Source organism: Pristis pectinata, chromosome 11 (assembly GCF_009764475.1).
Source record: "Pristis pectinata isolate sPriPec2 chromosome 11, sPriPec2.1.pri, whole genome shotgun sequence".
Classification (NCBI taxonomy): domain Eukaryota; kingdom Metazoa; phylum Chordata; class Chondrichthyes; order Rhinopristiformes; family Pristidae; genus Pristis; species Pristis pectinata.
In genome coordinates, this window is record NC_067415.1 from 4,776,787 (window position 1) to 4,800,537 (window position 23,751).

The 23,751-nt window shown below is 40.9% G+C and overlaps 1 protein-coding gene across 2 annotated transcripts in view; it reads left to right on the forward strand.

Moving 5' to 3' along the window:
* The window catches only part of uvrag (UV radiation resistance associated gene), a 271,436-nt gene that overhangs the window by 115,158 nt on the left and 132,527 nt on the right, over positions 1-23,751 (forward strand). For both annotated transcript variants that reach the window (XM_052025683.1, XM_052025684.1), the window contains 3 exons: positions 677-761; positions 8,213-8,300; positions 11,846-11,906. In XM_052025683.1, coding sequence (XP_051881643.1) covers positions 677-761; positions 8,213-8,300; positions 11,846-11,906 — 234 coding nt within the window. The remainder of the gene's footprint in view (positions 1-676; positions 762-8,212; positions 8,301-11,845; positions 11,907-23,751) is intronic.

The following is a 23,751-nucleotide window of genomic DNA, read 5'->3' on the forward strand; positions in this document are numbered from 1 at the left end:
TGCAGTATTTCCATTGCATTTTGTCATAAAAACATTAAGCATGTAATTATGTTCTGCTGTGTAGTTTATCAAGAAAGTAAATCAGAGGTAATTTCCTCAATAAAACTTAAACATAAAATGTTATCTACTTACAGTTTCTGTTAGCATTTGCCATGCTGTGTTTGGTATACACTTGATTAGTCCCTCAAGCTCTTTTTGGATGAAGATTTGAGAATTGCTTACTCTTATTTAATTACAAGTATGACCCTTTGGAAGAGAAATGGCATGTTGGCCTCTCATTTTATCAGTGCTGTTAACTAACTTCCTTAGTTTATTACGGTTACTTGAAACCAATTACATGAATGTCTTTTATTTTTTTTAAATTTCAACTTGGAAAATAATTCCATCCTGTCACACATGACAAATTGCAATCCATGCTTGAAATACTGAGGAAATTACATATACATAAACAGTGAGTGACTGCATTTAACCTGAAGTTGGCATGGAGGCTGAAAGATATTGGGCAAGATTCTTGGGGCAGAAACAGTTACTAATTTTCCACTGAGAAACTTTTACTAATTATTGTAACTAGGCAAGATATGAATCGATTTAAACAGAAGCCAGCCTTTTTCTAATCTTCTGACTGAGTTCATTATAAATAAAAACTGAAATATAGGTTCCTTTTGTGACCCTCTAGAAAAAGTGTTCGCGAGTAAACGACGTTGCTTACAAGTGGAGGACTCGTCTATGAATGAAGAAAGGAAAGGGTGTATAGCAAAAAGGTAAACACTTCTGTAAAGCTCCTTCTGATTTATTTTAAATTTCTGCCTGTCCTTGGTTTTCCCATGCATGATAAATGTTGTATTGGTAATTTGCTGGAAGATACTAACCAGGCCATTGATCTTTTGTAATACTACTTGTCATGAGATTTTAAAAAGTGCAGTAATATTGCTGTAATTAGAAAAATGTAATTAATCCAATATAAATAAAGGAACTGGGACTGGCATTTATTTTTCTTGGTGTGCCAAGTGCCAACAGTTATATCCTTTCAGACTAGTAGCTTTTTTTTGTGGAAAGACAATGAATTCTTGTAGAAGGAATCTTTTGAAATCAATTCTGAGTACTTTTTTCTGTAGAGTAGTGGATTGGGTGAGGGAAAAGCTGAACAAAAATGTTCAATTTCATTTCATCTCCAGTTAAGTTAAATGTCATATAAACAACTGTGGTGATCTACAGGTACAATGGAAACTTGCTTGCAGCAGCATCTCAGGCACTTGGATTCGGACAACGCAGAACATAAATTATACATAAATTGTTCAGAAATTATACAAGACAATGAGAATAAAGATGTGCATAAACACAATTAGAAACGGGTGCAATTTGTTCGTATCTGATCAGAGGCCAGGCTGCATACAATCTACTTTGGTGCTGATGATTTGGAAGCCATGCGTGCTGTAGGAAATCTGCATCCTTCACCTTGGAACTGAGTTCTGAACAGGGCAAAACAAAATTCAATCTCACTTCACAATGTTGAAGCCTTGTCTATGAAGTAAATTTCTTTGCTGTCTTTGTTATGTGGCCTTTATTTGAAGCAGCATATTTGATTCTGCTAGTCTGGTTCACAGGATGCATATGACTTGTTGCTCCAATTGACTGTTAAGTCCTGTACTCCTTTGGACTGTGGGAGTTGCCAGTTCTTGCCAATATTCCTTCTCTAGCATTGAGTTTGACTACAAAATCCATGTGTGCTGAGTATGGATTTTTACCAGATTCCTTTACTGTGTGGGGACCACATGTGACCTTGCCTCTCCCTACACATTTGTCTCAACCTTAACTTCTGGAGGTTTAAAGGTGTTCCCTTTGGGATGACAGTGAAGTCTAGTCTTGACCTCCGTCTGTTAATTGACTGTTTTGTTCTCTACCATTTTGGTCTGTTACCATACCATCTACTACTCCTGTTTCCACTTCCCTGCTTTCTTATCCGTACAAGAACTATTGGATATATCACAGAAAGTTAACCAAGAGCACCAGATAAATATTTAGCCCATCACCTTAACTAACAAGTGCTGTCTGAGGAATGAATTTAGCCCGTCCATCTGTCTTGCATCAACTAGTTCATTTTACATGAGCATTTATACCACCAACCTCCCACCAGGATCCACGTAAAATTACACAAGAAATGAAGTAATCCATTGCCAGTAATCACATTTGGATACTGCCACAAATCATGGTTTGGCAGCACAAACTAAACTATTAAGCACACAAATAATTAAGGGGGAAGTTGAATGCCAGATATTACCAAAGTAGTTCACATAAGTCAATCATTGTAACTGTTTGCTGGTTAATAATTTCAGTAAGCAGGATTACTGGGAAGATTATCAATTTTAGGAGGGTGTCCTAAAATTAGTAAATCAATATTAAATAGCTACATTGAGACACGAGACTGCAGATGCTGGAATCTGGAGCAACAAACAAGATGCTGGAGGAACTCAGCGGGTCAGGCAGCATCTGTGGAGGAAAATGGACAGTTGATGTCTCGGGTCATCATATGGATTGAAAGATGAGGGGAGGTAGCCAGTATAAAGAGGTGAAGGGGTGGGAGGTGAAGGCAACAAAGGGCTGCAGATGGAATCTGACGGGAAAGGAAGGTAGAGCATGGAATCAAAGGCGATTCCATCCTCTGCCTTTTGTCGGCTTCCCTTCTACCTCCCAGCCTCTGTCGCTATTTCCACTCTGCCCCCCTCCGTCTGCCTATTACCCTTCCTCACCTGGATCCACCTATTGCTTGTTAGCTCTTACCCCATTCTTCCCCCTCATCTCAAGAGATCTCCCCTCAGTCCAAGTGAAGGGTCTTGACCCAAAATGTCAACTGTCCATTTTCCTCTACAGATGGTGCCTGACCCGCTGAGTTTCTCCGGCATCTTGTTTGTTGCTCCAATATTAAATAGTTATTTATTAAAATTATGGAAAGTTTAGTATCTGCACATCTGTAATACAGCAATCTATTCAAAGGCCACTGCCTGAAGGGGCAGTGGAGATAGAGGTACTCAACATTTAAGAATCTGGATGAGCACTTCAATCACCAAGGCATGATAGGCTCTGGACCAAGTGCTGGTAAATGGGATTAGTCTACATAGGTACTTGATGGTTGGCGAGGACACAGTGGTGTATGACTCTGACTCTGTGGTCGTGGGCACCTAGCAGCTTCAGTTTCTGAGCAAGTGATGAAAGTCAGACTCTCAGAGAGAGAGACAGCAAGGAAATGGGCCCTTCAACCCACCAAGTTCACACTGACCATCAACCATCCACTTTTACACTAATCCTATGCTAACACGTTTCATTCTCCCCATGTCTCTATCAATGTCTTCCCAGATTCTACCTCTCATCTGCACATTACAGCCAATTTATGGTAGCCAATTAACCTACTAATCTGCTGGGATATGGGAGGAAACTGGCGCACCTGCATGAAACTTGCAGGGAGACCGTGCAAATTGCACACAGCACTGGATGTCAGGATTGAGCTTGGGTTGCTGGAGCTGAGAGGCAGCAGCTCTACTGTACCGCACCCAAGACCACAGAGGCTCTATCCAGGTTACTCTGCTTCTGGGCAAATTCAGCATCTGTTCTGCTTGTTGCATCCTGATTATTTTTTGGCTTAAACTTCATCTCACTTGAACTGAGAAGCTAGTACATTTAAGAGATGCTTGTATGATATCCACGTTTATCTGGTCCAGCTGCACAACCTTCTGTGCCTCTCAGTGGGAGGAGTACTTTGTGATTTTGCATGACGTCTTCTAAGTAAACATGTCCAGGCACTGCTAAAGCTAAGGCTGAGCCTGAGTAATGGTGTTTATATACAGTTTTGTATATCCTTGATTTGAAAAGATGCCGCCTCAATTCAGTTATTAATCTGAGGTCCGTATCCTTTTGTAGTACGCTGATGCTCTTTAATGAAGTGCTGTCCCATTCATTTATCCACCAGTGCGGTATCTGGATATTAGCCAGGAGGCAGAGCAAACTATTTCTTCATTGCTAGACTTTCATGTCCATAGAGTATTTCTTACTGTGTGGAGCAAGAGAGTTCCTCTTCCTCTTCTGTTGCTACCAGCTACCCCAATGCTCAAACCTCTAACTTCATTCAAATGGTTTCAAGATATTAATCATCTGCAGAATGCTAGTTTATTATTGAAAGTTAGTAGTGCAACAACTTGGATCTATAAGCGCATTTAATGTAACAAAACGTCTCAAGGTGTTCCACAAACCATACCCAGGCACTGGTGCTTCATCAAACCCAGGCATCTTGTTGACCTTTGAAGGACTGAACTCTTAACCTTCAGAGGTTGCCTGAAATTAATGCTGTACTGTATTGTTTTTAAACCCTATAATTCCTCTTTGAGGCTTTGGTCTGTTTAGTTTTAGCAGTTTTGTCAAGCTAATCTAGAATTATGTCATGTAAAATCAGAAATTGCTGCTTTCACTCAGCAGAAGTAGATGGTTGTGTTGCTTGACCAGCCAAAGTTTGGTATTGATCCTCGTGAGGTACTAAGGCAGTTTACGAAGCTTCGCCAGAAGTCGGTTTTAAGAAGCATCTGTAAGGAAAGAATGGTAGGGAGTTTGAGGAAAGGAATCTCAAGAAGGAATTCTAACAGTAGGTCCAGGACCGTTGAGAGCATGCTGCTTGTGGTTGATCTATTCAGCCCCAGAAGGAACAAGAGGCTGAATTAGTGAAGCACAGGTGTCTTGGAAGGATTTTAAGGCTGTAGGGGATTAAGCAGATAAGGAGTTGCAAGATGATCAAGTTGCTCTGAAATGGAACATTTTTCATCAGATGGTGTAGAAGGCCTTTCGTAAGATAGTGTAGATAAAATAGTCATCTGTGGAGAAGGTAAGAGCAAGTATTAAATCTAAGTAGTTCATGAGCAAATGCTTTGCACAGTAGTGAAAGTGTGGAACTCTAACTACTGAGTAATAATATAAATAGCATAGAAGCATGTAGTGGAAATGAATAGAAAGATGATCAGGATGAGATTGAGTTGGGTGGGTGGAGGCTCATCTTGATTAGAAACCATAGCATGGACTAGTTGAGAGCTTTTTGGTTTGATTGCACATTGTATGGAATGTGCTTGACAAGCCTTCTTGCAGTGTGCTTGAGGTAGCTCGAGTTTGAAAGTGCAGCTTGCTGGGACTGATGGCTTCCGAGCTGTGGTTATACAGTTTTCGCAGCCTGCGTGGTGCCACAGTTGTGGAGCAATGGAAGAGAATGAAGATTGTAAAGATGAGACAGCAAGGTAAAAAAACACTCTTCTGTTCATATTTGTCACAGTGGTGTAACACAACCAGAAGTTTTACTGCTTTATTTTGCTGAAACCAAACTCTAGTTCCCAGGTGTAAGTTAAAATGTGATTCTTTCTCCCCCCCACCTGCCTTCCCCAAGCCTGCACCCATTGGAACAATATAAATTGATGGGGAGTTTGGATTCTGTGCAAGGCACCACCTGGTATCTACCACTTGACTAGATATTAAGTGGCTGGGTTGAACTAATCTTTATGACCTATGTATCTGAGAAAAAGGTTATCCAGATGACATATTTTTGACTTCCAGTGACGTCAATTCACTGCCTCTCCTCTTCCACGAACGTCCACCGTGAAGCGGCTCTGCTCTTCCCTCTGTTTCTGTTTTCTTCTTTGCTTTTGTAGTGTTAATCAAAACTCAGTCATGTGTCACTTAAAATCTGCACCCTGCTGCCAGTCTGATCTCTGAATTTGGTCTCTACACCATTCTGGTGATGCCGAACACAAGCTCAAAGAACCACATCTCATTTTCCATGCAATAGGTAACCAGCCCTTCCTGTTTTTGTTAGAACCGGCCAACTCTGATGCAAGGCCATCACCCTATAACATTAATTCAGTTATTCTCTCTTCACAGATGCAGCCTCATCTGTGCATTTTCAGCCTTCTCTTTTATTTCAGATTTACAGTTTCCGCTGGATTCTGTATCTCCAGTACCAGTATGTTTGCTTTTATAAATTGGTAAATTGATTTGTCATTGTCCCATGTACCGAGGTACAGTGGGGAAAAAACTTGTCTTGCATACCACCCATACAGATTGATTCATTACAACAGTGCATTGAGGTAGTACAGGGTAAAAACAATGACAGCGTGCAGAATAGTGTCACAGCTACAGACAAAGTGCAGTGCAGGTAGACAGTAAGGTGCAAGGTCACAACAAGATAGATTGTGAGGTTGAGTCCATCTTAACGTGCTAGGGGACCGTTCAATGGTCTTACAACATCGGGATAGAAGCTGTCCCTGAGCCGGGCGGTACGTGCTTTCAAGCTTTTTTATCTTCTTCCTGATGGGAGAGCGGAAAAGAGAGAATGTTTGGGGTGGGTGTGGTCTTTGATTATGCTGGCTGCTTTACCGAGGCAGTGAAGTGTAGACAGAGTCATGGAGGGGAGGCAGGTTTCTGATGTGCTGAGCTGTGTCCACAACTCTCTGCAGTTTCGTGCAGTCATGGGCAGAGCACTGACTAGTATGTTTGCTTTTGCTCTCTTGCAGCTCTTGTTTCTCTATTTATCCTCCTTCAGACAGATCAGCTCCCTTTTGGATATCACTGAAAGCAATTGAATCACCTGGACAACTTTGTCACCATGCTATTACAGATCTTTGGTCTCTACAACTTGCCTTCTCAATTTTGTGATGAAAGGTCATTGATGTGAAACACGCTCAATTCCTCTCTTCGTAGATGCCGCCTGGCTTGCTGACAATTCCCAGCATTTTCTGTTTTTCCAGCATCTGCAATTGTTTTGCTTTTCAATCCAGAGAAACGTGCTGTGTGGTGTTGCACCTTGCATGAATATCTGGAAACTTATTTGTTGAAACATTGACACTCATTGGTCATAAGTGCAAAATATTTTGGCAGTACCTCTAAAGATTAGAATCTACGATTGCTCAATAATTCAGCTGGTTTTTATAGCATTGATTACAAACTTCCCCCTGGTGTGCAGTGAGATAAAGCACCATGTGTATAAACAATTTGATAAAATTGATCTGGAATTGATCCCAGAAAAGCTGCAATCTCACAGCTGTGATATTTGCAGAAAGCAGTAACTTCATCTGCAATGAAGCTGAGGACTCAGCACCCAGGGTGGTGGATGCATTTGAAAGGGTTTTATCTGTAGCCTGTGAATTATACTGTTAGCCTTGCAAAAAGGCAGCAGCTGCTTTTACATCTGTTTGAAGTCATTGCACTTGCAGCTATGCATGGCTGGTTATTGTGCTCAGTAAACTTTGGCAGCATGAAGGTCCTGCTGATTCTCAACAGTTTTCTCACTGCCTCTTCTATGAATTTCATTTCTCCTTGCTGCCAAGTCTTCCACCTTAATTGGGAATGTGCTTCAATGAACATTCAGCAGAGTGCACCATCGATTCTCCTCTGCCTGACATTTGCATAACTATTTCTCAAAAGAACCAAATCTTGAGTTTTATATAATGTTACCTTTTACAACCCCCAAATCACCATTGATTGCAGCAATGATGGAGCAAGTTCACTGTAGCAGTGCAGTGAAATATGATAACTAATTTACATACACCAGACTCCCACTTAATCAAGGTAATTGGTTTATTATTGTCTCATGTATTGAGGTACAGTGAAAGTTTTGTTTTGCATGCCATCCATACAGAATTTCTAAACATCAGTACATCAGTACAAGGGAAAAGCAATAACATAATGCAGAATATAGTGTTACAGTTACAGGGAAAGTGCAGGCAGACAATAAAGTGTAAGGCCATGATGAGGTAGATGGTGAGGTCAAGAGTCCATTTTATCATACAAGATTCCATTCAAGAGTCTTGTAACTGCAGTATAGAAGCTGTCCTTGAAACTGGTGGTAAGTGCTTTCAGACTTTTACATCTTCTGCCACAGGGGTAGGGGGAAGAAGAGAAGAATGTCTGTGGTGGGAGGGGTCTTTGATTATGTTGGCTGCTTTTCCAAGGCAGCAAAGTATAGACAGAGTCAATGGAGGGGAGGTTGTTTCTTGTGATGTGCTGGGCTGTGTCCAAACTGCAGTTTCTTGCTGTCTTAGGCAGAACAGTTGACATACCAAGCTGTGATGCATCTGGCTATAGATGCACCATAGAAAGCATCCTAAAAATGACAAAATTCTCTCAATTCATTCGATGTTTTCAAACCACATGCAAGCAGTAGGCTTATTGATGCTGCTTTATTTAACAGAGAGATGTTCCTGAAGACCAATGCTCAGCTGAACATTCGGTGTCGGCAACTGCTGTCAGAACTATCTTACATTTACCCTGTTGAAGTGGTAAGGTTATTAAGCGTTTGCCTTTTATAACAATTCTTTTCAATATTCCTTTTCAATTTTAGAGGTATTTTTCACCACTTAAGACTTCATGCACCATACCCACTAAAAAGTTTGCTTTGCTTCACCAAGGACACTGCTACCTGCTGAGGCAAAGATCTGCAGTCCCTTTCCATTGTTGGGTGGCTTTCATGCATATCCAGTGTTTTGAAATTTTGCATCTCAGAATTTGGAGCTTTCCCCTTCTTTATTTTGACTTCAGAAACTTTTTTAATAGGTTTCTTGGCGCATCAAATGTGTTTTATACCAGAAGAAAATTAGCATTTCATTGGAGGGGAGAAGTGGGATTGACCAACTCCAAAACAATAGGCCAACAATGAAAGATCAGAATTGGCCCACTGAGTTCCTCCAACAGATTGTTGATCCACATTCCAGTATCTGCAGTCTCTTGTGTCTCCAAGCTCTTTATTATGGTATGTAAGCAGTCAGTTCCTTGTTGGTTCAACCTCAAAGGAAATGGGGGGGTGGGGAGGGGGCATTCCCTTTGCTAAGACTCCTTCCATTGCTCCAAATAATCTTGCAAGTTATATGACTGATGGATGTGGCATAAGAATGTAAGAAATGAGAGTAGATCATATGGTCTGGAAGCTGCTCCTCAGTTCCCTCTTTTAACAAGCTTCACAACCTCTGGATATCCCACTTTTAGGCCATGAAGTAGTGTTTAAATGTTGTCTTGATTGGCTGCCAGCTTGATCATAGTCAGCTCCCTTAAATAGCCATGTGATTGTGATCAGATGACCTTTTTCTTTGATGTTGGTTGAGGAATAAATTTCAGCAGTGAGAGCTCCCTTAGTGAAATGGGCAGATGCACGGAAGTTGAAATTTATTGTCAGTATGTAAAGTGATACATTTTGGGAGGAACCATGAGAGGCATGAAATTATATGGGACTATTTCAAAGAGTAAGGGTTACAGTACTCAAATCTTTGAATGTGGCTAGTTTGAATGTAGTTTGAAAAATACATTCAAAGATTTTTTGGCTTTATAAAAGCCAGAGAGTACAAAAGCAATGAAGTTGTGCTGAATCTTAGATAACCATAATTTATTGATACTCATTTGGAATAATGCTCCACACTGAGGATAAGTATCAAGAACATAGACGCAATAAGATTTACTTGTGTGGCGGGGCTAGAGTTGATTGAATCATTTTCCATGATTTGGGGTTGCTTCCAAAAATCTGAACTCCTGGCAAATATCTAATTTTTCTCAACTCTTGTTTTACCCTGTTGCAGTTATGCATTTTTAATTGCTATACATTGGTTGACAACTTTTTACAGCTTTAGCAACCTTCTGGTCACTGAACTTTGACCTATCCAACACCATTCGATACCGTAAAACTGCATCACCACATGGTTTGTACTTAAAGAAAATTTGCTTTTTCATTCTCATTCAAAACCACGTTTTATGTTGAGATACTCTGGTGAAATGCATCATTCCTCAAAAGAGATTCTTTCTGAAGATAAAATTCAGTATCCAAGTGGGGCCTGATCAAGCTCTGTTTGACCATCCTGACTTTTAAATAGTAACCAAATTTCACGTCATTTAAGTAGGTGATAATAAACCTGAATGTAATTGTAATTCGAATTCAGAATAATAATTCTGAACAGCAGCTTTCCTTCCTGGCCCCACAGCACTGAGATGAAGTGCACAATCCATTGACTTTGTGTGTCTCTCCACCTTTTGGTAATTCACCCAAATTTGTTCCTAATCTTTCACCATTACGATATTATTGTAGTTTATTATTCTAGTTTAGTTGAGTGAGGTGACCATCCAAATTCTCAGAGCATCTGTGGTTTTGTAATGGAGACACAAGAGACTGCAGCTGCTGGAACCTGGGGGAACAAACAATCTGTTGGAAGAACTCAGCAGGTCGGGCAGCATCACCGATTCAAGAATTCAACGATTCAGGAACAGCTTCTTCCCCTCTGCCATCAGATTTCTGAACGATCCATGAACACTACCTCATTATTCCTTTTTGTTTGCTCTATTTAGTTTTGTAATTTATAGATTTTGTCTTTGCACTGTACTGCTGCCACAAAACAACAAATTTCACAACATATAATAAACCTGATTTTGATTCATCTGTGAGAGAAAAAAAAAGTCCTAGGATGTGTGTTTCAACCTGCTGCTCAACCCAGTGAGTTCTTCCAGCAGATTGTTTGTTGGTGTGGTTTTGTAATGTTTGAAGTAAATTGATGTTTTAAGGATTTTAGCATTTAATTGACTTGTAAAATAAGATTAAATATATAGAATCAAAAGACTGCAGATAATGCAGTTGAATGCCAGTAGCTGGCTGCAATTTGAAGTTAGTTTTTTAGGTTTGTTTTTCTGGTCAGAGGCCGAGGGATCCAAGGAAGCTTGGCTGTGTGGATTAGGAATTGGCTTGCATGTAGAAAGCAGAGGGTTGTGGAAGGAGTGCCCTCGGATTGGAAGGCAGTGACTAGTGGTGTCCTGCAGGGATCGGTTCTGGGACCTCTACTTTTTGTGATATTTATAGATGACTTAGATGAGGGGGTGGAGGGCTGGGTTAGTAAGTTTGCGGACGACACTAAGATAGGTGGTGTTGTGGATAGTGTGGAGGGCTGTCGGAGCTTACAGAGGGATATTGATAGGATGCAGAGCTGGGCTGACAAGTGGCAGATGGAGTTCAATCCGGAGAAGTGTGAGGTGGTACACTTTGGAAGGACAAACTCCAGGGCAGAGTACAGGGTAAACGGCAAGGTACTTGGCAGTGTGGAGGAGCAGAGGGATCTGGGGGTTCATATTCACAGTTCGTTGAAAGTTGCCTCACAGGTGGAAAGAGCAGTTAAGAAGGCCAATGGGATGTTGGCTTTCATAAGTCGCGGGATTGAGTTTAAGAGCCGCGAGGTTATGATGCAGCTTTACAAAACTCTAGTTAGGCCACACTTGGAGTACTGTGTTCAGTTCTGATCGCCTCATTATAGGAAGGATGTGGAGGCGTTGGAGAGGGTGCAGAGGAGATTTACCAGGATGCTGCCTGGATTGGAGGGTATTGAATATGAGGAGAGGCTTAAGGTGCTAGGGCTTTATTCACTGGAAAGGAGGAGGATGAGAGGAGACATGATAGAGGTATATAAAATATTGAGAGGAATAGATAGAGTAGACAGTCAGCGCCTCCTTCCCAGGGCACCAATGCTCAAGACGAGAGGTCATGGCTTTAAGGTTATGGGTGGGAGGTTCAGGGGAGATGTCAGAGGGAGGTTTTTCACCCAGAGAGTGGTTGGTGCATGGAATGCACTGCCTGGGGTGGTGGTGGAGCTTGTTGGATAGGCATATGGAGGAACGTGAGATAGAGGGATATGCGGGAGGAAGGGGTTAGGTAGTGTGAGGGTGGTCTGATGGACGGCACGACACGGTGGGCCGAAGGGCCTGTTTTGTGCTGTATGGTTCTATGGTTTTTTGGTACTATGAATAACCTTTTGGCTAGAAATGTTGAACCATAATTTTGCTCTATTTTTGTCTTGTGCAGAATGATCAGAAGGATTATTTCATGTGTGGAGTAAAGCTACCAAATTCAGAAGACTTCCAAGGTACACAAGCCCCTGAACTTTGATATTGAGTAACTAGTTGCTCCTCTTTCTCCCTCCCTCCCACACTCCCCTGCCCCAATGCTTAGCCTACAAGCAGGCCTGTTTATATCAAAGAATATGACTAATGAAGGGATCATACTCACTGGAAGGGTCAAACGTGTGTGGTAACTCTGGATCCAGCTTTACCTCTTCTGGTGTCTTGTATAAAAAGAGCCTTGAGCGAAACAATTACACTTTTCCATTTTCACATTCGGATGTACCCTCTATTGCTCTGTGTGTCACAGTGGAGCTGCATTATCCTTGCTGCTATGCTGCTATTTACCAAGCATTAGCTTTCCTGAGGAAGGAAAGTTTTCCTAGTATGCTGTGTACCACAAACAATCTTTCTGGTTCTACTGATTGTTATGGCATGTACGACGTTCTGGGGCTTCAAATGTCCACATTTGTAAAAGTGTAAAAACACATCCTAGGATATGCAATTTGACATGAGATTACTGGTGTAACAGATTTCCATTCCATCTCTTCGTAATCATTAAAAGTATTAACAGTAATTTATAGGTTACATGGAGTATTTTGCCCTCTGGATTTTGAAATGGACCATGTTGCTCTTTCCTAACCCATCGGACAATCATAATCTCTATGGTGCTGCATTACACTCTGCTTTGATTTTGCTCTGGCTGTGAGCAAGCGTGTCTGTGTGAACTCGATGGATTAATTGGCCTCCACTGTTACAATTTCTGATTTTATTCTATTTGAAGTATCCTTTCTATACAAAATTTGGGGTTGTGGTTACATTTGTATTAAACAAGTTAGTTTAACTTGTTGTCTTAGGCTACAGTAATTACTAAAACAAATCTCACTGACATTTAAGTTCAATTATTGTTCACTAAAATCCGATGACCCAAGGCTGGGTAGCAGAGCTTACTGCTGAGTTTTAAAGTTGGATCACACTGGAAACTAACAGCTGCCAGGCAGTAGCAATAGAGAAGGTAATGTGGCACTTCAGTTTGATCAGAAATTGTTGGTCATCAATTAACCATATTTAAGCAGAATCCAGGAAAAGAACGAAAGAGGTGAAAAGAACACAAAACAAGGCTGGACTGAGGTTTAAAGCAGCAATTTAATGGTAAATTGGTTAATGGCGTGAAATGAAATAATTTAAGTGTAGCGGGAGAGGAGTTGGGTAAGTGGTGGAAGAAAGGCAAATGACCACATCACTCCTCCAACTATTCCAAGAGAGGATGCTCCCCAAACACCAGCCCACAGCACCTCCATTTCTAATCGCTCTTTTGCTGCCATCCTACTTAACAACACTTGCAATCTGAGAGTGGAAGTATTGATTAAATTCTAAAGTTGTTGCATGTGATCTTAAGGTTAAAAGGTTGCAAAGTGCTCTTTCCCCTCACATTAAGTGGAGTTGATGCTTGTGTTTGAGATTGTATCCATTCCATCAGTCTATATGTTACTCGGTAAGCAAAAGATGCGGTAATGTTGGGTGATGGGTAATGTTGCAGCTCTAAAACTCTGGTTAGACCACACTTGGAGTATTGTGTTCAGTTCTGGTCACCTCGTTATAGGAAGGATGTAGAAGCTTTAGGGAGGATGCAGAGAGATTTACTAGGATGCTGCCTGGATGAGAGAACATGTCTTGCAAGGAAAGCTAGGGCTTTTCTCTTTGGAGAGACGGAGGATAAGCACCTTTACCCCGGGGCGGCAGTGGCCAATCTCAGAGGACATCCATTTAAGGTGAGTGGAAACAAGTTTCAGGGAGATGTTAGAGGTAGGTTTTTCAGAGTGGCGAGTGCCTGGAACGCACTTCTGGAGGTGGTGGTAGAGGCTGATACAATTAAAAGACTCTTAGATTGGCACATGGATGTAAGAAAAATGGAGGGTTATAGACTGTGTAGGAGGGAAGAGTTAGATTGATCGTGGTGTAGGTTTATATAGGTCGGCACGACATTGTGGGCTGAAGGGTCCGTACTATGTTGTACTGTTCTATGTTGTACTGTTCTATGTTCTATGCAGGAAAACTTGTATATTGAGGAACAGTTGGAACTTGCTATCTCCAAGGATAATGGAAACCCAGTCAAACCATCTTTCAAAAGGAAATTGGTAGCTACTTGAGGGATGACCATTTAAGGGACATTAGGGGAGTGGGCCTGATTAGATTTCTCTGCAAGGATCCAAGGTCAGTCAAATGGACTCCCATTACTATTTTGTGACTCTTAATTCAAATCCAGTTATCAGAGATAAAGGGATCTCTTGTCTCTCAACAAGTATAGGGAGTAGAACATACCCCTCCTATCTTGACTCATTCTAGTGACGTTGTGAATGGGAGTCTTTGATTCTGCCTTCTGCGCTGCATCTCCAATGTAACTTACAAATGTCTGCTTTCATGCTGCCTCAAACCAGAGACAACTTGGTTATGTAGTTGAGAACATGACAATCTGTGCAGCATTTCAGGTTCATTAATAATTTTTATTAAAACAGGTTGAACTTGCTTGATGTTTAGGAAGCATCTGCCAATTTCAGAACTTTTTTTTCTAATTGATGTGTTCAGACAAAGCAGCATATGATTAAACTGCTGCATGAAACTAAACTGTCCAGCATATTTTGAAAGAAGGAACTTGCTAAAGAAGCATGCTGATGAAGTAATCAAGGAGGCCAAGGAAGTGGGGGTTGAATGAGGAATTGTGCTTCATTTGTACTGGGCTTCAGTGAGATCACACCTCAAGTATGTGTGCTTTTGGTCTCTACCCAGGATGAATGTATTTGGTTTTGAGATGATGCATCTATGGTTTGGTAGATTGATTCCTCTGGCATGAGGGCTGTCCTCGGAGGAGACATTGAATCAGATGCAGTTAGAAGGATGAGTGTTCTCATTGAAACATCCAAGATATAGGTAGTTCTGCTATAGCACACGTTTCCATAACGTGAATTGGGTATAATGCGATTGATGGATAAGGGAACACTATATGCATTACACGGGCTGCATTGGTTATCGTGTGATCGCAATCAGGAAAACGTGTAAATCTGTGCTTCGAACACAATTGCAGCCTGTTCTGCTATAATGTAACTTTCTGTAACCCAAGGTTTCTTAGGAACTTATTTATTACATTATAGCAGAACTATCTGTACTTCCAGGGCTCGACAGGTTGGATGCTTTGTTGAAAGTCTAGAACTAAAGACTCCACCCCGCCCGCCCCCCCCCCCCCCCCCCCTCCCCACAATTTTGGGAATGAGGTGAGGAGAATTTTTCTTTACTTTGAATTTGCTTCCCAGAGGGCCATGGATGGGCCCAGGGACGTATGTAACATAGAAGGGTTACAGTGGTTGGGTTTTGCCTGAAGAGCACTCTTCCTTCTGGTGTGGATCCAAGAGACTGAATGGCCAGTGCCTGTAATACAAATTTCTGATTTTGGTCAGTTTGAAAGAAACTTCTGACCCATGAAGCTAGCTGAGTGTGCACGTTTCATTTTCAAATACACTGCTTCAGCTCAGCTGGAATTCATTTCTGCAGATTGCAATTCTAGTACAGCAGTTATACTGAGAGTGGTTTCAGATACCTTGAGCAATGTTTAGAGCTGGTGAGCATTGTGGAGGTATTTTTAAAAAAAATATTCATGTCTAACAACTACCCACTGTTGTTGCCACTGATGTTGGCTTAGCCTTCATGGGACTCAGATATGCAGGAAAATGAAGTTACAATGGCTTGAGGGAGGAAGGCCTCAAAATTTTCAAGATCGACGTCATCTGGGTCCTAAGACCAGATTTCTGGAAGAGGGAAGTTCAGTAATAAAGTGGGTCCGAGCCAAATTGAAAGATCTAAAAATTGCTCCCCCATGCTAGACTGCATTTTTGAGAGAGACTGGTGATTAGATTTAGAAGGTATTGACAACAAATATTTGAACTTGCCAATTGATTGGGAAAGGAGCTGATGTGGGATCCAAAGTCAAATTCGCAGTGATGAGATGATTAGTAAATTGGTTTATTATTGTCACATGTACTGAGGTACAGTGAAGATCTTGTCTTGCATACCGTCCATACAGATCGTTTCATTAAAACAGTGCATTGAAGTAGTACAAGGGCAAACAATAACAGAATGCAGAATAAAGTGTTAGTTAGAGAAAGTACAGTGCAGGCAGACAATAAAGTGCAAGACCATGATGAGAGAGGTTGAGGTTAAGAGTCCATCTTACCGTACTAGGGGACTGTTCAATAGTCATATAACAGCGGGATAGAAGCTGTCCTTGAGCCTGGTGGTACTCAAATTGAGCTTTTGTGTCTTCTGCCCAATAGGGGAGGGGGGGGAGGAAGAAGAGAGAATGGACCTCGACATTTCAGTAGAAGCTAAGTCGCAAACCTTGGGGGGACAAAAAAGTCATGTTCCATGAGTTGGGCCAATACCTAACCAAATCAAAAGCTCTGGCAAAGCAACCTAGCTGATGTAGAACATTCAAACATATAAGGGTAAATATGACCTCTACAAATTCTGCACGGAGAAAAAGGTAATTCATTGAAGTGAGATCAGGGTATTTCAGGAGCAAGTTAAATTGATTAGAGACAGCCAGAAAATAACATTGACGCTGGAGCAAATTGTAACAGTAATAGAAGTCCTACTGTAACAGGGGTACTATCAGAACAAAAGTGGAAACAGGAATTTCTTTGTGCTCCAATCCTGGCTCATTGACTGCTGAAGTACCGTTCTATGTTTTTGGTCAAAGATTCTTTGTGACTCATGGGAGTGGGGAGAAGGCCACAGGGGACTGAGTCTGATCCCATGAAGCAGATCTGGGATGTTACTGGCTTTAAAGAGGGAAATTACTTGCTTTATGTTCACCAATACTGGGAAACTGCCAGGAGTGCTGGTAAAGTAATCCATCAGAATACAAACTGGAGCTAAGTGGAGCATAGCAGTGAAAGAAGTGTAAATGACTTAAATCTAGCAGAAATACTGACCAAATTACTTTGTGTCAGCAAAGGGCTAGCAAGTTGTATCCTTAAATTCAGGAAAAAAATGCAGGTAGAAATCATGCTAAAAGAACTTGACACAAATAAATCTTGAACATAAGATGTGACTTGTCAGTAACTCTGGTAGCCTTTGTGTTGCCAAAAATTCATTTTTCAAAAAAAAACAAAAACAAACTGCAGATGCAGGAAATCTGAAATTAACACAGAAAATGCTGGAAGTACTCAGCAGGTCAGGCAGCATCTGTGGATGGATGTTGTTTCTGTTGATGGTTGATCTGGCGTATCCTGAATCTTGCCTCATACTGTTATTTTCTCAGGGTAATGTGGAAGCTTTAACAGCATTACCTTCATCCCATGAACAAAAAGCCAAGACAGCAAGTCTACCACATTCTTTCTTGCAGTGCCCCCAGTCAGTTTTGTACTTTACGTTTCTTTCTTGCCATTTTTGAGTTGCACTGAGTCCTCCAGTATACCATTAAATAATGAAAAGAGTGTTGTGCTGGCAGTTAATTTAGTGGAGGTTTCTTCCTCTTGCTAAATGGTGATGATTTCTTAACATTGTAATTCTATTTTTTCTTTCAAATAACTATCTGCATTGCAGATGTTGGTAAAATGCAAAGGACATATTGGTTCGCATTTGGAATGTGTTACTCATCAGATTTCCTCCAAGTAGAATTCGTGTTTGGAGAATTAGGTTTATCCTTTTTTATGAATAAGAAAGCATTTGTAGCGGTTGGATAGTAATGGGAAAAGGTAACTTTGGAAATAAGACCCAGGTTTATCATGACACGTGACTTGTGCCTATTTGGTACAGTACATGGTGTTCTGTATACAATCATTTCAAAGGATTACCTGCTAAAATTAAAACACCCCGTGTTCTCTTCTGTTATTTCTGATCCAATAAAGTTTAGCTAGTCTTTACTGTGAGACACCTGTATTTCATTTCCTACATCCTTACAACTAATATCCAAGGCCATATTTGCTCTTAATACGCACAAGCTGGCCACGTTGTGAATGGAATTTTGTATTTGATGTATACAGTTTTAAAATTGTCCTTTGTATAAGTGCCATGTATTGATTTAATCAGATTGAAAGTTTATGCGTGGGGGGAAAAAGACATCTGAAGACTGGCAGATTAATGGACCTGAAGGAATTTGTAAAGGCATATTTTTACATGTCGTTTTCCTTTTGTTAACTTTAGTAAACTGCAAGTAGGGTTTGTGTGGTACCTTCAGTTATAAAGGAAGGCCACTTTATACTTGCAGTTTTTAAGTATCATAGTTTTAAAGTTGTACTGTTACTTCATGCCTCCATTATTTTGAACTTGGTTACAGGGAGGAAAAATTCAGATGTTATTTTGAAAACCTTGGTCTTCTACCTTCACCACTATGCAGAGTATTGCTGAGAGAAGAACTTCTTCAATTGCTATCCCAGTACTCCTAACTAAACAGTGCACTTTAATCAGCCTTCAGTAATTGACTCGGATATTGGTTCAGGACTGGTTTGCTAGCAGCAGGCTTATTCAGTTGGATGATATCCCTCTATTTAAAATAATTAACACTGCTACTAGAGTAGTAAACAGGAGTAGGCTTGTTAGTCGTGTGGCTTCAATGTGAATTATGGGGAAGGACACAGCAGAAAATAGGTTTTCCAGGTATACTACTTGGTGTGGAGGGGGTGTAGAGAAAAACACGAGCATTTACTGTTTGTGGTGATGTTATAGAGGTATATAAAATCATGAGGGACATGAGGTGAATGCACTGCCTTTATCCCAGGGAAAGGGAATCCAGAACTAGAAAGCATAGGTTTGTGACGGGAAAGATTTAAAAGGGGCCTGAGGGGCAACCACATAGATGGTGGTGGGTATATGGAACAAGCTGCTGGAGGAAGTGGTTGAGGCAGGTACTTTAACAACGCAAAAGACACTTGGACATATACGTGGATAGGAAAGGCTTCGAATGATGTGGGCCAATCATGGGTGCCGTGGTGGTTGGTGTGCCAAGTGTTGGCAAGAGCTCTTCAGGATGCAAACCATTATACCACACTTACGTGACTAAAGGAGCTGGAGCTGTTCTCATTGGAGAGAAGGATAATGAGAGGAGACATGATAAAGGTATACAAGATATTGAGAGGAATAGATAGTGGACAGCCAGTGCCTCTTTCCCAGGGCACCAATGCTCAAAACAAGGGGACATGGCTTTAAGGTATTGGGTGGGACGTTCAAGGGTGATGTCAGAAGGAGGTTTTTCACCCAGAGAGTGGTTGGTGCATGGAATGCGCTGCCTGGGGTGGTGGTGGAGGCTGATACATTGGACAAGTTCAAGAGATGGTTAGATAAGCACATGGAGGAATTCAAGTTAGAGGGATATGTGGGAGGAAGGGGTTAGATAGTCTTAGGTGTGGTTTGAAGGGTGGCACAACATGGTGGGCCGAAGGGCCTTTATTGTGCCGTATTGTTCTATGGTTCTATGGTAAACACTGGCAAATGGGACTAGCTTAGATGAGAATCTTGGTCGATGTGGACCAGTTGAACTGAAGGCCCTGTTTCCGTGCTACGTTACTCTAACTTTCTCTCTATTTGTGTTAAGCTAACTGGTCATTATTTTGGATTTTCCTTCTCCCCATCTCACCACCCTTAATTAGTGAGGTTACATTTGCTGACTGGCCAATCTGTGGGAACTGTTCTGGAATCTCTGGAACTTCAGAAGATGGCAACTACTGGATCCACAATCTCCATACCCATGTCTTTCAATACCTCAAGATGTAGTTTATCAGGAATTGGGATTTATTGACTTCCAGTTGCATTAACTTCTCCATCACTTTTACTAATTTCTTTCATGCCTCATTCACTCCAGACCTGTAGTTCATTATTTCCGGGAGTTTCTGTGTCCTGTGAAGGCAAACACACAATATTTGCCTATTTTTCAGCTTCTTTATTCCCCACTGTAATTTCTGTCTCAATCTATATGGGGCCCATGTGAACTTTTGCAAATCTTTTCCTTTTTACATCCATAGAAGCTTTAAGAATCACTTTTTGTTTCCCTATAGTGTGCTCTTAATCTTCCACCCCCTTTTCGATGTCTTGGTTCAACTCTATTTTCCCAATCCAACTGCTCTTTTTGGTAATATCAGCCTTTCCTTTCATCTAATACTACTTCTGTTGGCCATGACTGGACTACTTTTCCTGTGGGGAGTTCCATTAGGAAATGTGTATTGCCAAAAGGGTATTCTTATTGTAAACTATGAAATAGTTCTTTAAATGTTTGCCATTAGTTGCTTACCCTTTAGTGTAGTTTTAGTTTGCCATCAATTTAGTGTAGTTTCCTTATCTGTCAAGGCAAACTTATGTATCATACATCCAAAGACGTTAATTTATTATTAAAATGTCATTGTTCCTCTGTACTGTATTTGTACCATCACACATAGAATAATGCATTTTGGCGTTGTTGAAAAACTTAAACTGGATTAGATTCAGTTCTATTAAAGTTAATTGTTAATGGTGTGGTTTTGTCAATTATACATGTTCAACTTTGTAGTACTGTTTTCTTTCATGATTCTGCTGTTTTGAATAATCGTGCAAATTTACAATTATATTTGTATTCTGCACAGCTGTAGTTTCTCTAGATAGTTTAAACTGAACCCCATTTTTAATTATATTGATGGTTCTATGTTCCATGTATTTTTCTTAGAGGAATGAGTGATGCAGTCTGGAGCAGGGAGCCTATGCAAGGCAGTAATAGTTGGTAAGGTCAGTTGCACCCGAGAAGCCAAGGATTCCCTGTGGCTTCTGAATGTTGTTGTGATCTGTTCAACTCTCGTCTCAGTGCAGTTGTAGTCTTCTTGTGTGAGGTGATATGGAGGAAAGGGGTGCTGGTGCAGTTATTTAATGAGGTTCACTCAATGGATGATGATCTCATGAGTATTATAAATATTATCTCACTCATATTTACAGCTTAACTCCCCCAAATTTTGGTTGTGGGTTCTTGACTGAAAACATCAACGATTCCTTTGCCTCCACAGATGCTGCCTGAGCCATTAAGGCAGTTTCTATGGAGGGAAATGGATAGTTGATGTTTTGGGTCGAGACCCTTCATCTGGACTGACCCTTCATCTTCGTCAGACCGGATGAAGGGTCTCGACCTGAAACGGCAACTGGCTATTTCCCTCCATTATTACTGCCTTACCCGCTGAGTTCCTCCAGCATTTTGTATGTTGATCCAGATCCCAGCATCTGTAGTCTCTTGTATCTCCATCCAAATCTTGCCTGTGATTCAAATGAGAATCTTGAAACTTGCCTCTTCCGATAATCTGTCAATTTTGTTACTAACACCAACAATTTGGGTAATATCAAAGGTGTGAAATATTTAGCTATTGCCAATCAGAATCGATGACACGGATTTCCTTAGCACCGAATCGATTAGTTCACCCTCCCTCCATTAAAATTCCTCATTGTAAAGTCCTCTTGTAATAATTGCTGACATCTTGGAAGGAATATCTGATGTAAGATACAGTTTGGGGGGCATTCAGTGAATTTGTGATTCTAACAATGAAATGACAACCACAAGCTGCTGATGGGCAGATTTCCCCAGGTACTAATTGGTCATCATTGCTGCTGGCGATCACTCTGTCATGATCGATTCATGAGGCTTCCACCCAGCAGTGCCCTCCTGATTTTTGTACCTGATGGTTGAAGAAACTCCTTGAAAGTCGGTTTTAATGTCACTTATCTCATTCGCCTTGGATTTGTGAACTTCTTTCCCAGACTTTTAGGTTACATTCCTCCCTTCCCTTCCCTGAGCCTCCACCAGACCTGCATTGTTGGCACCAATTTGCCACAGTTCTGGAATGCCTTTCTTAAATCTGTCAAATTTGCACTGTAAAATACTTCACCTTTATCGTTCTCCTGGGCATCTTGGAAAATATTTGTACATCAACCACCATCACTCAAGGGACTATCTGGTCATTGTCACTTTATTGTTTCTGGGAGCTTGCTGCATTTCATTACGTGATAGCATTGACTGCTCTTCAATAACACTTAATTGGCTGTAAAACACACTAGGATACACTGATGTCTTGAAAGATGTTGTTTAAAAGCAAGTTAGTTTGAAGTTTTGCTTTCATATTCTGTGCCACGAATCAAATACTTCGATGAGATAAAGCCTGACAATCACTACAATATATCAGCTATTTTGTGGCCTTTAAAATGTCATATGTTCACTATCTCTGAATATATCACTTTGTGTTTGCCTTAGTCATGAACTGTAAGCTATCTCATCTCAGTTAAACTTATCTCATTCCTAACCAGATGTTTGTGTTTTAAAGAAACTCAACGACATTAACCATTTTTCGTCAGCGTCTGATCTAAATTTCACGGCTTTTGAAGTGGTTTCTAACCCAGCTTTTAGAACCAAGTTTAAGACTGTTTGAAGATGAACTTAATTTGCTTCCCAAATGCACTCCACATTGAGTGCAACCACATTGCACAATAATGTTTATAAGTACTCTTCGCTTTGTTAAACAGTTCCTGATTCTGAGCACTGTACTGCAGTTAGAGTAGCAATGATTACTGTTTTGTACAATTGGTCATTTAATTACTGTATGTAAAAGCAGATCATTGTAGCCTCTGGTCATTGTATGAGAACAATGCTGGGAGTACTCAGCTGGCCAGACAGTGATAATGGAGAATGAAATGTTATTAATATTTCAGGTTGGTCAGCACTGGGAAAAGATGGAAGTGAAGTTTGAAATCGGAGGGAAAAGGCTGGTGGTGGATCATGGTTGAGGGAGGAGGACAGGTCAGAAGGGAAAGTCTGTGATAGAGTTGACGCCAGGAGTGGTGATAGTGCTGGTTGAGAGAGTGGTAAAGAACTGTCTAAAGGAGGAGGAAATACAGGGAGGCAAATAAAATCCGAACTGCCAAAAGGGAGAAGAAAAAACCATGGGAAATGCATGATAAAAGACTGGAACAGTTCATTATTTGGAATTGTTGAACTCTGAGTGTAAAAGGCTGTACTGTGCCAGGTCAGAAGATGGAGCTGTACCTTGAGCTTAGTTGAACTGTACTTGGAGTATTGTGTGCAGCTCCGGTATGTGGTTGTGCTGGAGAGAGTGCAGAGGAGATTCACCAGGATGTTGGCTGGATTGGGGGACTTCGTTTACGGGGAGAGATTGGATAGGTTGTGTTTGTTTTCGCTGGAGCAAAGGAGGCTGAGGGGTGTCCTAATAGAAGTATTGGTGCATAGATAGGATAGATGGTAAGAATTTTTTTTCCATGGTAGGGGTATCAAAAACAAGGCATGGTTTTAAGGTGAGAGTTTCAAAGGGGATATAAGTTTTTCTCATGGTTGATATCTGGAGCTGCCTGTCAAAGGTGGTGGTGGTGGAGCCAGATGTTATCACTATGCTTGAGACATTTAGACTTAAATAGACAAGATGTCAAAGGATTGTGTGGACAATTGGGATCAGTCCACTTGAGCAAAAAGATTGGCATGGATGTGATGGACCAAAGGGCCCTTTTCTGTGCTGTGCGACTTGAAGTTTATGACTTCATCAAAACAGTATAGGGAGCCAAGGACAGTCTAACGGTGAATTAAGATGGAGGCAACTGCAGGATTGAAAGGAGGTGTTCTCCTAAGTAAAGAGAAAATGCTGTAAATAGTAGGTCAGACTACATCTGTGGAAAGGGAGAGTTAACATTCTGGGTCAGTGACTTTATCAGAACTGATGTACTAAGATCTTGATAAAGTACCATGGAGGAGGTGGGTGAGCGGAGAAATGAAAGAATATTACATTAAAATGGGAAAAATGGAAGGACAGACAGTTCTGATCAGAGTCTTTGAATGGAAATGTTAACTCTTCTATGCAGATGCTGCTT